This window comes from Meriones unguiculatus, chromosome 14 (genome assembly GCF_030254825.1).
Source record: "Meriones unguiculatus strain TT.TT164.6M chromosome 14, Bangor_MerUng_6.1, whole genome shotgun sequence".
Classification (NCBI taxonomy): domain Eukaryota; kingdom Metazoa; phylum Chordata; class Mammalia; order Rodentia; family Muridae; genus Meriones; species Meriones unguiculatus.
The window spans coordinates 38,463,815-38,479,527 of NC_083361.1; the positions used below are offsets into that span (position 1 = coordinate 38,463,815).

General features: G+C 47.0%; 1 protein-coding gene across 9 annotated transcripts in view; it reads left to right on the forward strand.

The window, feature by feature from the left end:
- Positions 1-15,713, forward strand: part of Nav2 (neuron navigator 2) — a 348,443-nt gene that overhangs the window by 267,113 nt on the left and 65,617 nt on the right. For 8 of the 9 annotated variants that reach the window (XM_060367213.1, XM_060367205.1, XM_060367207.1 and 5 more), the window contains one exon: positions 11,369-11,507. In XM_060367213.1, coding sequence (XP_060223196.1) covers positions 11,369-11,507 — 139 coding nt within the window. Of the gene's footprint in view, positions 1-718; positions 987-11,368; positions 11,508-15,713 lie in introns of those variants that run through there. The other variant, XM_060367214.1, reaches the window with a different exon arrangement.

A 15,713-nucleotide genomic window follows, 5' to 3' on the forward strand; every position in this document is an offset into this window, starting at 1 on the left:
GCAGCATGACTGCCAGCGGGGGAGCCTTGCTCAGGGAAAGTCTGCCAAGGCTGCTCTGAGCCAAACTGTAGGATTTGGGGAAAACAAGTAGAGGTTGGGGTCATCTTCACTCTTTTTCTGGGCATAAAAGCCTGTGGCCATCACATAACTTTAGTTTTATATTCCCAGAAGTGGGACATCTGGCATCTGTTTCTATCTTGCCTTCTGAGTGCTGGGTCACAGGTTTGTTTTTTGTTTTTTGTTTTTTTTAACAGAGATTAGCTGGGCTCAACTACTTCCCATCCCAGACCTAACCCTCTCTGGTCGGCACTTTACCATAAAGCTTGATGTAGCATGTACAGATTAATTTTCTTTTAAAACATTTATGAGGAATTAACGCCTATTCTGGTACCCCGTTAACACCAGCATCCCTAGAAAGAATGTCTGCCCTTGTTAACTGTGCAAACAGGTAACATCTTCTTTCTCTTTCTCTGGCTTATCATTTTTATGAAATTCTTTGAAGTCACATATTCACAGACTGAGCAAAGAGTTGTTAGGATCGAATTCCACGCAGTTGTTGCTGAAAGGCCTCTGGTATTTTTAGTGTAGTAGATGTAGGAGCTGTACTAGCTACCTCTGGGACATGTACAGGACCTTCTATTTGGTGCTTTACGGTAGCATTTCTGAGTTTGCTGTTTGATTCGCTCTGCTGAAACTTCTCACAGCTGACTTGATACCAGCACTGAGCCCTGACCTCCGCCTCCCTCAGCACTTTAAAGGTTAATTTTGTTGGCGGATCAGATTTCCCTCCAGGGCTGGGGAATGGTGACACTGTCCTCACTAGCCCCTCAGTAGCAGATTCGCAGGGTGCTGTGATTGCCTGGCCTGCGTGGGCGGGACGGCAGGCTGCAGGGACTGTGGCCCCATGAGAGTCACTCGGCTTCTTTGTCCACCATTCTCCAGGGACCATAATGTAGTGCCATGCTCTGGCCTAAGAACCTTATAAGGTAGGACGATTTCTCAGAGTTCCTGGGACTAGGGGTGGAGGGCATGTGATGCTTGTGGCTCCTTGGCTAGTATTGAAAAGCCAACAGAGCAGGCAATGGGGCAGCTGCCAAAATCACTTTAGGGTGTGTGTGTGTGTGTGTGTGTGTGTGTGTGTGTGTGTCTGTGTGTCTGTGTGTACAAATCTCGCCTCCCCACCTCCTCCTCTTTTAACCTTGATGGCTTAGAGGTGGCTGGGACATTTCCCAAAAGCATTTGACACGCCTAGACATTTCATCCCCAGTGCTCCAGTCCCTCTTATCAAAGTAGGCTGCCAAGCCTGAAAAACTGGGTGTTGCTCACCCAGCTGTCTCAAGCCTTCATTCCAGGTCTTTTTGGTTGCTTGGGGGAAGGGGAGCCTACTGAGCTGGAGTGGCCCGCCAAAGGGCTGCTGGTGGCTTGATTAAAGTGACTTGTATGGAGGTTTTGTTTAGAATCTGAAGAGCCAGATGAGGGCTGAGGTTGTGTTTACTAATACTGAGAATCACCGAGTATGTCTTTTCTTTTTCTTTTTTTTTTTTAACCCTTCTGGAAATTAATTCTGAGGAGAGATGGCATGAGCAACTTCAGTATTACAACTTTAATACATACATACATATATATATATATATATATTATGATTTTGAAATGAGTCAGTGGGAACTCAGAGAAGTTCAGTCAGTCATTCAAGATCACACAGCTAATGAGAGAGTGGCTGCTGGGCAAAGGGTGTTGCCTCTAGTCAGGGATTCACCAGGGCACGGTGCTTGGCAACCTGACTGAGAACCTGCTTGTTTCAGGGTTAGGAAACACCCTTGCTTTGCAGTAGGACCTAGCTGCTGGGAGTTCTGACTCCCCGAGGCTCCTGGTTTGTGTGGCTGCCGAGAGTGCACGAAGCTGGGATTCTAACTACTGGTCCATCTGGGAAGGCCGATGACCTTGGAGCTGGCCACGAGCTGCTGGGCCCTCCTTCCAGGCAGCTGAATGAGTCTTAAAGGGGGAAGATGCCTGGCTTGCATGTTAATGATGCCCCAGGCTCTTGGCAGTAGTTGCCTGCATGTGTGGCTGGGTGCTTCATTACCTACCACCTTGCTTCCTTCTCTTCAATTGCAAAGCTGATTTTTAGTGGTAGGTGATTTTTTTTCTTCGTGTTTATTGATTTTATGTGTATGAATGTTTTGCCTGCATGAATGTATACCATATACTTGCCTCGGAGAGCATTGGATACCCTGGACCTGGAGATGCAGGTGGCTGTGAGCCCCCATCTAGGTTTTGGGAACTGAACTAGGGTCCTCTGCAATACCAACAGGTGCTCTTAATCTCTGAGCCATCTTTTCAGCTTTGAGGGCTAGTTTCTTTTCCTTCTCTCCTTCTTTCCTTCCTTTTCCCTTTCCAGACAGGGTCTCTCTAAGTAGCTGGCTAGCCTTAGCTTTCCTGGAGCTCACTTTGTAGATGCACCTGCCTCTACCTCCTAAATGCTGGGATTAACGGCATGCACTGCCATGCCTGTCCACGGGTAGTATTTTGACCTCTTTCCTTATCTAGCCTTTTACTCCAGCAGGCGGGACTTCAAAGGAAAGCTCTTGACAACAGAGTGGGGACCGCCACTTTTGCCTCTCTGCCTGGTGCCCTGAGCAACACGCATCTTCTGTATTCAGCTTTCTATAGCTTTCTATGGCCTTGAGATGCATTGGAAAGTAGAGGTCAGGGCTGAGTAGAGCTTATGAAGATGTTGAGAACCCCTACCTTCAGACTTAAGGTAACCAAGGGGTTGCCCTGTCTGAGATTTGTCTCCCAAACTCCCACCCCATTTTCTTTGAGATCTTTTCAAATGACTTGTGATACCATGGTGGCCATGGTTTGGAGAGCAGGTGGAAGTTCTGATTTCCTGGCTTCTCTCTTCTTTGGAATCAGAGTTGCGATGACACTGAGCTGGCACCTTAAGAAGCCCGTTTGGTTTCTGTGAGCTCCCCTTCCTCATCTTTGAAAAGGGGGCCTTAGCAGTTTGTACTTGATAGGACGAAGGGGTGATATCTATAGGACACTGATGCCTGGAAGCTGTTGCTAAAACTCTTCTCCCTAGTCAGTGAGTGGTCACTGTTGTTCTCATTAGCTGCAGTGGCTGAATCTGGATGTTTAGGGAAAACATACCTTCTGGGAAATTGAAAATGAGGATGGGTTTGTTGAGAACCTTGGCCCAAGCTGGCTAGCCACTGGCAATGGCCCAAGCTGAGCATGAAGGAGCCTGGGAGGAGAGAAGGCTTTGTGTAGCTGAGGTCAGCAGACACTCTGGTGCCTGTTATAACAATGAGGGTCTGAGCCATCCAGACCAAAGCCCTGGGGCTTCCAACCATACCCAGCCCCTGAAGCCAGAGGGAGAATTTCACGCTTCCTCAGAGGGACCACCTACTTGTCCAGGAGTGGGTTACCAAAATGGGACAAAGGTGCTGTGGGATGAAACCCAAGCCTGGAGCATTCTCATCCCAGCTAAATCCCCTCTAAGCCCTCTTGGTGGGGTTTCTGTTTCCCTCTCTTCATCCCTAACGATTGGGCTTGCACCTGGCACCGTCCATAGAAGTGCTTCCCCCTTGGGACCTTGTCCACTGATGATAGCAAGGAATAATATGCCTTCCTCTCCCCTCCCCCGTCTTGCTGCCTGTTTCACAATGTCGATGGCGCCTCCCTCCCGTATCTTGCAGGTTCCATGCAACCTGGGCTGCAGCTGCTTTGGGTTGGTGCTCTCTGATGTGCCTGGAGAACCATGCATACACATCAAACCCTTTTGTTCCCACAAAAGGTTTGTGAGAACCTACCCGGGTGTCATTAGCACAATACCACACGGGAGACCCAAGTCTCCCAGAAATGAGGGTGCTCTAACAAGGTAATTGGCATCTGCAGAGCTGGCGCAGCCTCTGTGTGCCACTTGAGTTTACTGGCAACCTTGCCCACGTCTAGGTCAGGCTAAACTTGCTGAGTTTGGGATTTAAACTCTGCCCTTGCAAAGTTCAAATTAAATTTCTGGGTCACTTTTTTGTACAAGAACTCAAACAGCATACGCTGGTCCCAGAGAAAGGTGGCTGGCTGGCTTGTGGGTTTTTGTTATTTCTTTGGTGTTGTTTGTTTTTTCTCTCCCAGTGCTGGGGCTCCCAGGTCCTCCTGTTGTTTCTGAGCTATATACATACCCCACTTACATTTTTAAATTCAAGTAGCTGTGTCTTCTGCAGTGTGGAAATTTTCTGAGACCTTCTAGTATGCTGAGTAGGTGTGTCTTAAAATCTGCGAAGTGAGTGAGTGAGTGAGTGCTTGAGAGAGAGCATGAAGCTGGTAAAGCACCTTCAACACCAGTGTGAAGACCCGAGATTGAATTCCCAAAACTGTATCAAACTGAGCACACGTAGCAGGTAAGTCTGATCTCAAGACTCCGGGATTACAGTGCACCGAGAGGTAGAGAGAGGAAAACCCCCAGTAGCTCTTGGGATAGCCTGGTGTACACACTAACACTGGTGAACTACAAAGAGACCCTGTCCTCCACTGGCTCTGTGGCCTGCAGAGCCTCCAGGGTGACCACACACACTCGTCATACACATACACACACGTCACAGTTTTTATACTTGTAATGGACACTCTTCACTCCACTTTACAGAGTCCAGCTTCTGTGACCTTTGGCCTATTTTTTCCAAGCCTGTTTAGCTATCTTTGAGTGATTATTATTACTTATATCAATCTCGTAGTAACTGGGAGAAAATGTATTAAATAGTAGCCAGGCACAATACCTAGAAAGTTGTTAATGCTATTTATTGTTTTGATCATAGAACTATAAGAATTAAAAGAAATAGTATATTGGGAATATCAGCAGGACTTTCCATATCAATAAAAGCAGGATTTTCTATCATTGTCTCCCTGGTCCTTATGAAAGGTCTGTGGAGTTCTAGAAAGGCTTTTGAAGGCTTCCCAAAATGGAATCCTGGAGCAGTTGGTGCTGGAGATGCGGAGCCAGTCTGCTGGAGGAGAAATAGTTAACATACCTGTTTGGTGGGAAATGCAGGTAGCCAACCTTTCCCTTTCTTTTCCTGGCATTTTTCTGGTAAGCCTAACGCTGGCCTTGCTCACTCATCCATACCCAAGGAAGGACCTCATTCCAATCAGGCCCTGGGGTTTCAGGGAACAATTGCTTTGAACAATAGCCAGAAAACAAGTTCCACCGGTCTGGGCTTTTTTTTTTTTTCCAACTGAATGCAGCTGTCTGGTTGAGGCGGGGGTTGGGGGCCCGGCAGTGGCAGAGTGGGCTCCACTGGGACTGCTCAGCTGAACTGGAAGGCCTAGCAGGTAAGGTCTGATACAGTTGGTGTTGACTGCAGGGAGTTTAGTTAACTGCACTAAAAAGGGCAGGGAGGCCTGGGGTGGGGGATCCTGCCTCTTCTGGCTCTACTGTGCGACTTATTTTTACAATGTCATTTAGCTCGTCTTTCTCTTGAGTAAATAGCATTATTTCTCAAGGAGTCTATTTGAAAAGTATAATGATCCCTCTCTCCCTCCTTCTCCATCTTCCTCCCTGAGTGCTTGTCCCTCTAACCTTGCCAGTCTATTTTGAGTGAGAGGCGAAGTTGTAAATATGTTACCACATTAATTCAAGATCCTGGCTGGTTGTGTTGCTTTCAGCTTCCCCACCCCCACCCCACCCGCAGCTCAAACTTGCCTTCTCCTGCCCCTGGGATGCTCACTCCCACAACACTGGGGCAAAGCCGGAAGTGTGCAAAGCTGAAGTAATTTACAACCCTGTCACCTGCGATTTTCATGCAGCCAACCCTTAGCTGGGCTGCTAAAAGTGTGCTTAAAGCAACCGGGCAGCCTTTGAATTCCCAGCTCAGTGATGTCAGCAGCTCCAAGACGCTGAAACTGGATCTCTAGGGTGTGGATTTTTCTAGTGAAGTTTGGGATTATTCTTTCCCATATGCATTTCCTCCAGGGATGGCGGAGGAGTGAGTGGGCCTAAGAACCTTGGTTCCAGGGAAATTGCTGGGTGCTGGCTGCCCCGAGGTCTCTCCTCCCGAGTCCCTGCTTGCCAGGTAGAGGTTTGGTGGTAAGGTTGCTGATTGGCAGAGGGAGGATTTGAGACTTGTCAGCATTGTGAGCTTTCTTCCTGATGAACTGGAATGCAGTTGAATCATATCTTCTGGGGAAGTTCTGGGTCCTAAGCATTTGGAGAAACTGAGAGGGAAAAATGTCATTGGCCTAATCAATGCCTGGTGTGTCCAATAGACAGCGTCCCTGGTGACCATAGGTACCAGGCAGGAGCCTATCCCCTTTCAGTGTGGGTGGAGTGTGGTCTGATGTAGATGAGGTGACTGTAAAGAGTCTATAGTGGGTTTGCAGACTTTGAGTGCATGACCGTGTGGGGCAGTGGGCATGTGACTTACGGGGGATGATGAGAGAACATACCTCTGTTTAAAAAAAGACACCTGTCGTTGGGCTGGAGAGGTGGCTCAGTGGTTAGGAGCACTGGCTGCTCTTCCAGAGGACCTGAGTTCTATTCCCATTACCCACATGCAGGCGCATAGCCATATTTAACTCTAGTTTCAGGAGACATGCTGGATACCAGACACACACAAGTGATGCACAGACATACTTGCAGACAAAACACACATATACACACACAATTTTTTTTAAGCTAAAAAAAAGATACCATATGTGCAAAACTTTGTACTTATTTCTCAAGAGGCTTAAATAACTCAGTGGGAAAAACACTCTTCCCATCAAGTGTGATAGCTGGAGTTTAGATTCTCAGCTATCCCAGGGGCAGGGCAGAGACAGGGAATCCCCCAAGTAAGTTGTCTAGACTAGAGGAATCATGTAGCTCCAAGTTCATATGAGAAATACTGCCTCAGTACATGTGTCCAGAGTGACTGAAGACTCTCAACATGACACAGACCTCTGGCCTGCATAGCACATGTACAAACAATCATGCACACCAGCAGACATGTATACACATGGGCACACCACATATACAAAATGCACATACACAAACCACAGCAAACTAATCTGAGTGGTGAAGTGAGCAAGGAAGAGGATGGACATTAGAACAGTGGTCTGATTATCAGTGTTGCTGAGTGGACAAGGAGGCCCAGTGTGGACAGCAGTGTACTGATTTGTCTTGTCCTAGCTTTCCTCCGAGCTAAGCCTCCTACAGATTTAGTCTGAAAGGAACCTTCTGGGCCTTAGTGTCAGCTCTTGCAGAAGGAGCCCAGAGCCTGGAGGAGAAAGGCCTCATCTGAACCCTCCCAGCACATGGGTCTAGGGAAGCACAAAGAAGCCTGGGCTCTACCCTGTTCATACTGGCACGAGAGAGCAGCAAGCAAAGCGTCCGTGGACCTGGGCTTGGAACAGGGCCTGAGTGTGCCATGTCTTTAATGCCCTCCACCAACCCCCTAATTTGCATTACATTTATATTCCAGATTGTTCGAACTGGTCCCAAACATTGGCTAGGCAGATTTCAGAAGTCACTCTGAATCCTGTTTGACCCCACACCTCACACAGTACCTGGCAGCTGGGGGCTGGCCGGCCCAACAGATGAATAAATGAAGGCTATTGATTTAGGGTTCAAAAATGCTCAGTTTGAAGTTCTTAAAGTGTTTGGCAATTTAGGTGAGGTAGCACATGCCTTTGATCTCAGCATTTGGGAGGCAGAAGGAACATCAAGAGTTCAGGGTCTTCTCAGCTTTTCTAGGCCAACCTGAGCCACATGAGACCCTGAGTTTAAAAAAACATATATGTCTATTTTATGGAATCCTACCCACTCATTCGCTGAAAGTAGGTGATTATCTTTAAAGTAGGGGAGCAGGCCAAGTTATGGAAACCCCACCTCCAGAAGTAGCTGGGAGACTGTCTTTGAAAATGCTGCTTTGAAAGCCTTGAAATGCCAAGCAAAGGGGAACACAGGAAGAGCCTCGGAGAAGCTAGGAGGAGATGTCTAGGGTTTGTTTGTTTATATGAACAACCAGGTATTCCAGGATTGTCTTGGGTTTGGTAGGTATGGAGTAGTCTTGAACTTCTGGTCCTCCTGCCTCCATGTCCTGAGTGCTAGGATTATTGGTGTGTGCCCCAGGCCCTGTTTTTACAACACTGGGGATCAAGCCCGGAGCTTTGTACAAGCCAGGCAAGCACTCAGTCAACGGAGTCGCCTCATCTGCCTTGATGGAAATATGTTATCATCAAAAGAGAATCTGTGCCCTGCAAACAGTCTCTAAGAGTTAATGCATTTGAATATTAAATAAACTGAAGCTTTGGTGTTTAATCCTGCATTTCCTTTCAAGTCTGATAGCTAATTCAAGTATTTCTGTGTAAATTCAGATTAGTTCAGGATTAGAGTGATAGCTCAGTGGTTCTGAGCACTGGCAGTTTTTGCTGAGGATCTGGGTTTGTGTTCTCAACGTCGGCACAGTGGCTCTAGGGCACCTGTAACTCCAGTCCCAGAGGGTTCAGTACACCCTCTTCTGGCCTCTACTGGTACCAGGCACACAGGTGGTATATGTATATACTTTCAGGTAAAACATTCGTGCACATGAAATAAAAATAAATTTTTAAAACATTTTTACAAAAATGTAACTTCTACTTGCTGGTCGGTACCATGTTAGTTTAGGTGTGGCTGGTCAGATTTACCTAAATGATCTATTTGCACACTTGAATAATTCAATCTCCCTAAACATTTGAAAGTGTGTTTATAAATTGAATATACCTTATTTCCATAAGATCTTCACATTTTCAGCAAGACAGATAGCACTGGAATAAGTGAAGTCTTTTAAGCATTTCATTCTTTATAGCAAATAGATTGTTTATTTATTTATATTGTTATATTATTTATATAACAATAATAACATATTATTGTTAACATTTCTTATTTTTTTTCTTTATGTGTATGGCTATTTTGCCCGAACGTATGTAAGTATACTGTGCATATGCAGTGCCCAGGGAGGCCAAGTGTCCCCCAGATCTGTCCTTACAGATAGTTGTGAGCTACCATATGGGTACTGGAGACTGAACTCTGATTCTTTATAAGAATGGCCAGTGTTTTAAACTGTTGGACCACCCCTACAGCCCTCAATTCTTTTGTAATCTTACTCTAGATTTTAAATATTTCATCTCAATCTTTTATGATTTAAAATGAAGTTGGGGCTTGAGAGATTTCCCAGAGGGCCCTGGGTTTGATTTCTAGCACACACATGGTGGCTCACATGGTGTCCTGTGAGTCCAGTTCCAAGGGATCAGGGCCCTCTTCCGCCCTTTGTGGGCACCAGGCACATACATGCGACATAGATGTACATGCAAGCAAAACATTCATACACCTCACGGAAATAATAAATAAGTGTGCGCACACACACAGATATATATATATATATATATACACACACACACACACACACACACATACACACACACACACCTTGAGACAAGGTTTTTCTCTGTAGCTCTGGATGTCTTAGAACTCATTCAGTAGACCAGGCTGGCCTTGAACTCAGATATCTGCCTGTCTCTGCCTCCCAAGTACTGGGATTAAAAGCTTTTACTAGCAGCCAGGCATGAATACATGTTTTAAAGCTGTGAGGTCACAGGCTGTTTTGTAATATGCTCACATGTGCCGTGTGTTTTCTCAGTTCCATAGTCGCCTAAGACTGGTGCTCACGGGGCTTTCTAAACTTTGTGTACTCACACTCTGACTTACTGTTCTTTCTAAGCTTTAAAAATCACATTCTTCCGACTCTTGTCATCTCCAGTAGGCTCTGTCATCTCCAGTAGGCTCGTTTGTCAGATTTAAGGGTAGAATGCAGGCAGGGGCAAATCCCACTGAGAATGACCATTCCATTCCCAAGGGGAAGTGGATCCTTCTGTGGCATTGGCCCTAGGGTTTCTTGCTCAAATTCTGTCTCCCTGTTCTGCAGTAAATACACAATCTGGCTTTTTTTTTTTTTTTTTCCAAGACAGGGTTTTTCTGTGTAGTCCTGGCTGTCCTGGAACTCACTTTGTAGACCAGGCTGGCCTCAAACTGAGAGATCCGTCTGCTTCTGCCTCCCGAGTATTGGGATCAAAGCCGTGCACCACCACACCCATTGTCCTACAACTTTTTAGTTGCAGGCACTGTGTGTGTGTATGTGTGTGTGTGTTAAATTTCAGCCACCCAACACCATGAAGGTTTTCTGCCACCCTTCTGCAAGGTTTTCAGCAATAGTCATCTTGGAAGGCCACATGGTACAGTAACATGTCTAGGTCATTGATTGAGCATCAGTCTGGTCCTTCCTGCCTTGTGTGATCTCGAGCGTAAGCACTTGCTGTATGCCTGCCATCCCAGAATTAAGAAAAATATATCATATTGGGGTAATAGAACATGATGGCTTGATAGAGGTAATGGATGGCCGTTCTGAAGAGGTGACACGTCCACTGAGGCCTAACAGATAAGGAGGCAGATACAACCGATGAAAGCCTGAAGTAAACAGTCCTGGCTTAGAAGGGGCAGAAACCCATGTGGTCAGAGCCAAGTGCACATTGAAGATAGGGCTGCAAGATAGGATTGGGGAGAGACACACGTGGGGGAGGGCAGAGAAGGGGAGGAGTGGCAGCTAGAGACGTCAGAAAGGAGTGACTAGACCTGGTGAAAGTCACTAAGGCTAGGGTGGGAGGGGGAGTTGAGAGGAAGCCACAGAATAGGGATGAGCTGGCCCATGTGCAGAGTCCCAAGCAGAGCCCAAAGTACCATCAGCCACGGGCCAACAGACTCTACGGAGCTGGCTTAAAAGTGATGCTGTGGGAGGTGCCAGAAAATGACAGGGGCTCAAGGCTGGAGGATCATTGCCAGGAGACTGGTCTTAAGCAGGAAGGGGTTGACCTCTACATATCTGAAGCTTGGGAAGGGAGAGATATGCTTTGATATCCCGTGGGATATTATGAAGGCAGAGCAAGTGATAGGATGGGCTTAGTCTCTGGCGACGACGCTTTCACTCTTCCTTCCTCAGACATTTGTTCTGGAGACTCTTCCAGGGAACTCACATAGCAGCTTTCCTGCTTTGCTCCCCCTCCTCCCACAAGGGACTGCGTTGCATTCTGCCCTGCCAGTGTTGCCCTGCTGCTGGCCCTGGGGAGGAGTAATTATCTCAGCAGGCTTCCTAGATCAAGGGGAAGGTGGAAGCGGCGGGCATGACGAGGAAGCTGTGTGGCCTCTGCTTCTGAACCCACCCACTCTGGAGAAGTGGGGACCAGTTCCTTCACTCAGCTGCTCTCACAACTGGGTCCTACGGGAGACCTTTCTATTTGCCTGTGTCGTCAGGTTGGACTAGGAGTTTGGGAGGCTCTGTTTCTCAGGATGTTTTTGTCTTGGCAGCTGGGATGACAGCAGCTCCGTCAGCAGTGGCATCAGCGACACCATAGACAACCTCAGCACGGATGACATCAATACCAGCTCATCTATCAGCTCCTATGCCAACACGCCTGCCTCCTCCCGAAGAAACCTGGATGTGCAGGTAAGGAACAAGACAGGCAGTGGGCAGTACAGATGGGCAAAGAAACCTTGCACTCTCACTGTTTTGGTGGAAGGAGACCCCATTCTCTTCCTGGACCTCAGTTTCAGTCCATATTTACATAAACAAGCAGGGGTCCTAAAGAGAACTCAGTTTATAAAATGCAAGCATGAAATCCTGTTCAATACTCAGAAACCACATTTAAAAAATCTGGGTGTGGCAGTGGGCTTCTGCACTCTCAGTGCTGAGATGCAGACACAGGTGGATCCTTGGGGCTCACTGAGCAGCCAGCCTAGCCTCCACAGCTAGGGTTATGAGAGACTGTCAAAAACAGTGGCAGGCCACACTTGAGGAACGGGCATTCGAGGGTGTCCTCTGGCCTCCACATGCGTGCTCACACTTGTCCACACACACCAGTGCACCTTGCACGAGCGCGTACCTTTTTAAAATTTAAGGTAACAAAGGGCTGTTGGTTTCCCTGGTATGGATCCTCCTTGCCACATGAGCCATTGCTGCCTGTGAGCGCAGGTCTGGTCTCTAGGGAGGGGAACGAAGGTTAAAAACATAGCCAGGCACAGTGGTGCACGCCTGTAATCCACATACTTGGGGAGGCAGAGGCAGGCAGATCTCTGTGAGTTCCAGGCCAGCCTGGTCCACAAAGTGAGTCCAGGACAGCCAAGGCTACACAGAAAATCTCTGTCTCCAAAAATCCAAAACAAAACAAACAAAACAAGAAGATTATACTGGGAAGTCAGTTGGGAACTGTCTACCTGTGGCTTCTGTGGGTCACATCCTTGCTATGGTATGTTACTTGGCCTACATCAATTCTTACTATTATAACTATCATTCTGCCCCCTTCTCCTCTTTTTTTCTGAGACAGGTTTACCCGTCCTGAGTGCTGGGGTGACAGGTGTTATCCCTCAAACGTTGCTTTATGCAGTAGTGGTCATGCTAGGAAGCCTTTGTACCCATGGCCTTATATCCCTACCCCCTTTTCTTTGTTTTGGATTTTGGGGGGAGGAGTTGGGGGGTGGGTTGGTTTTTGTTTGGCTTGGTTTTGGTTTTGATGTGATCCAGGTTGGCCCAGTGTCCTCCTGTCTCTATCTCAGAAGTATTGAGATGCTGTGTTAGCACCCCCACACTGAGCTCTGATTTTTAAAAATTGTATCCTTGGCTCCCAGGGGTGAGGAGCTGTTTCACTGCCGGAGCAAGCTCCTTGACTCAGTGTGTGTAGCAGCAGCCACCAGCCAGCTGTATCACTCAGGTTTTTGCATTTCAAACACAGCTCAGTTCTTTTTTTTTTCTTTTTTAAGTAATTCAATTTACATTTCAGTCATAGGCTCCTCCCTTCTCTCCTCACAGCTCAGTTCTTACATAGTCAACATTTTTGGCCCTCACTGTATTCCTTAGAGCCTGGACTGGCTTCTGTAAGCCTACTTTTCTGCAGGCAAAATATGTTATCGTCCCTGTGGCTTTCGGCCAGCACAAGGTGAGCTGTGGCAGTTCTGACATGGGTTACCCTTTGGTCCCTCCCTCTACCGAGGGCTGATGTTCCAGGTGAACTGCTGAAAGTCCAGGATTACTGCCTAAGCACCAGCACTGTGCTCTCTCTCCTCTCCCACCCTCCCGCAGCCTCTTCCTCCTCAGTTTCTTTTTACTCTGTGCTGAATATCATATTTATGAGGCTTGCAGAGATGGGTCAGAGGAGCATGTGTGGCTCTTGCCGAGGACCCAAGTTCAGTTCCCAGGACTAACCTTGGGTGACTCACACTGCTTGTAACTCTAACTGCACCCTCTTCTAGACTCTGTAGGCATAAGCACTTACATGCACGCACGTGTGCGCACAAACACTAAAAATAAAACTTAAAAAAAGCAACTTTGCATCTACAGGATGTACATCAAATGGTAGACTGCTTCCCAGTGCACACAAAGCCCCGGGTTGGATTCCTAGAACCACACAAATGGGATGTTTGTAATCTCAGCACTTAGGTGATGAAGGCAGGAGAATCATCAGCCTTGGCTACGTAGTGAGTTTCAGGTCAGCCTGGGCTATATGATATACGAAACCTTGTTTCAAAATCTCTCACACACACTACTCCTTGTATGCACATTACACCTAAAATAGTTATATTTTGAAAACATACTGTAAGGCATATTCCTTGAAACTAATCACTCATTGGTGATTAGACAAAGTGAGGAACACTCAGCTAGCCCAGGCTTCTGCTACTTACTGGATACTCAATGTCAATACCACCTTTTCTTTTTCTTCCTTTTCCCTGATACTCAACTCTGTACTCAGGATAACAACAGCCACCAAACTTCTAGCCTGCCCTTAGACATAGAGGTGAGGAGTCAAGGAGGGTGGCCACTTGGGGCAGGCAGGCCTTAGGAGCCACAGGAATACCAAATATCCATATGGTGTCCGCACAGGTGAGCAGTGGGAGCTGGGAAGCTGAAATGGAAAACCCTCCTGTCTGCTTCCTTCCTGCAGCCTGAAGTTAGTCCGCAGACCTCATTTACGCCAAATAAGATGGTTTTCTCACACATGCATTTGAACTCTGCAGGCAAAGGCTTTTTTCTTTGAGCAGCCCTTTGCTTTCTTCTTACAGATGTCACAGGGTGACATTTCAGGGCAAATACACAGATGTCTTAATCATGATCAGAAGTAATTTTAAGGGATTTGAGGGTTCACTATTCATTGGGCCTATTATTTGTTCTTTTACAACTCTATCCAAGTTTAAAATATATTAAAATAGGAGCTGAAGTAGATCTGTGTAGCAGAAATGCTGGTCACAGCAGCCGGTACCGAGTTGCCCATTGTCACGGTGCTTTAAATGCACTTTTCATGACATTCTCTTTGTTCCTGTCCAGGGAGCATCTCAAAATATTTGACTCTACATTCTGGCAGCTTTGTGCCTCCTCCCCCACAGGCTGCCAGGAATGCTAAGGGCCATTACCCCTCTCTGAGAGGATTGAGCCTGGAAGATGTGCCTGCACCCTCCCTTTCCTTGGTGCGCTCATCAGGGTTCTTGTCACACAGTGCTTTACCCTGGGCCAGTGGGCTGCACAGCCCGTCAGGCAGGACACACAAGGCAAGAGAGGGCTTGGTGTTCCCACAGGAAATACTGCCTGCCCGGCCTCTCATCTGAGGAGAAGGGAATTTCTTTTCTGGAAAGTACAAGGAACAATCCGGTGTACCGATGGAAAGAGGAGGAGGCAGATGGAAAAGGTGCAATCGCCAGGAATAAAACTTCCTTCAAAGGACTCTGTTTCCTCTGAGACACTGAGGAACACTGAAGGTGCCCCACAAGGCTCATGGCCTGTTTATGGGCAACCTGAGTCCTGTGTTCATGGCTCGTGTAAGAAAAAGTCCTCTGAGTAGGGACCTGAGCCCTCTGCGTGACCACCTCTAGGAGAGCTGGTGAGTCCAAGTGCCAACTGTGGTGTCAGAGAGGAGGGTGACACTGAAGTCAAGTACTCTGGGGTTGAATTTTTCACCCTGGGATGTCCTGGGTGGCATAGGTGAGCTGCCTATGCCAGATTTTCTTTCATTTTTAATGCCTAAAGTTTTTGTCATTTTGTTTTTAAACAAAATTCACAGGGGGTAAATAAGAAAATATCCAGTCAGCCTTCTAGAGCCTTTGCCCTCACATCCACAAAATAATGACCACTAGACCTGCGCCTTAGGGTATTATCAGCAGCTGGCAACTCTAAACTTGCTTCTCTCAGAGTCCGAGCTGGCAAGCGGCTCTGAGGTCCCTCTTTTCTCTCTGCACTTTGACTACCTTTTTCTCTGTCCCCTTCTTGCATCTGTTATGGTAATCCCAAGGGCAGCACACTGATGTGCTTTGCTTGTGGTTTCAGAGAAATCTGCCTTCCATTCTGCAGCATCTTGTTCTCCAGGCACTGTGTTGGTGCATAAGGTTTTAACACGCATATGCTCACTGTGCATTCATCTACACATTCAGTCCTTGGCTGCTCAGTCTTCCATACTTTGTAAAAAGCACTAGTACAGGTACTGGGAGTGGTGAGCTGCCCATGCCAAGATTTTCTTTCATTTTCAATGCCTAAAGACTTTTTGTTGTTCTTTTGTTTTGTTTTTAAACAAAATTCACAGGGGGTAAAAAAAAAAATATGATTCTCTGTCAGTTTATTTAGCTACTTACTTTCCTCTAAAGGCAACAAAGTAATGGCTGTCTTGTGTGTCGT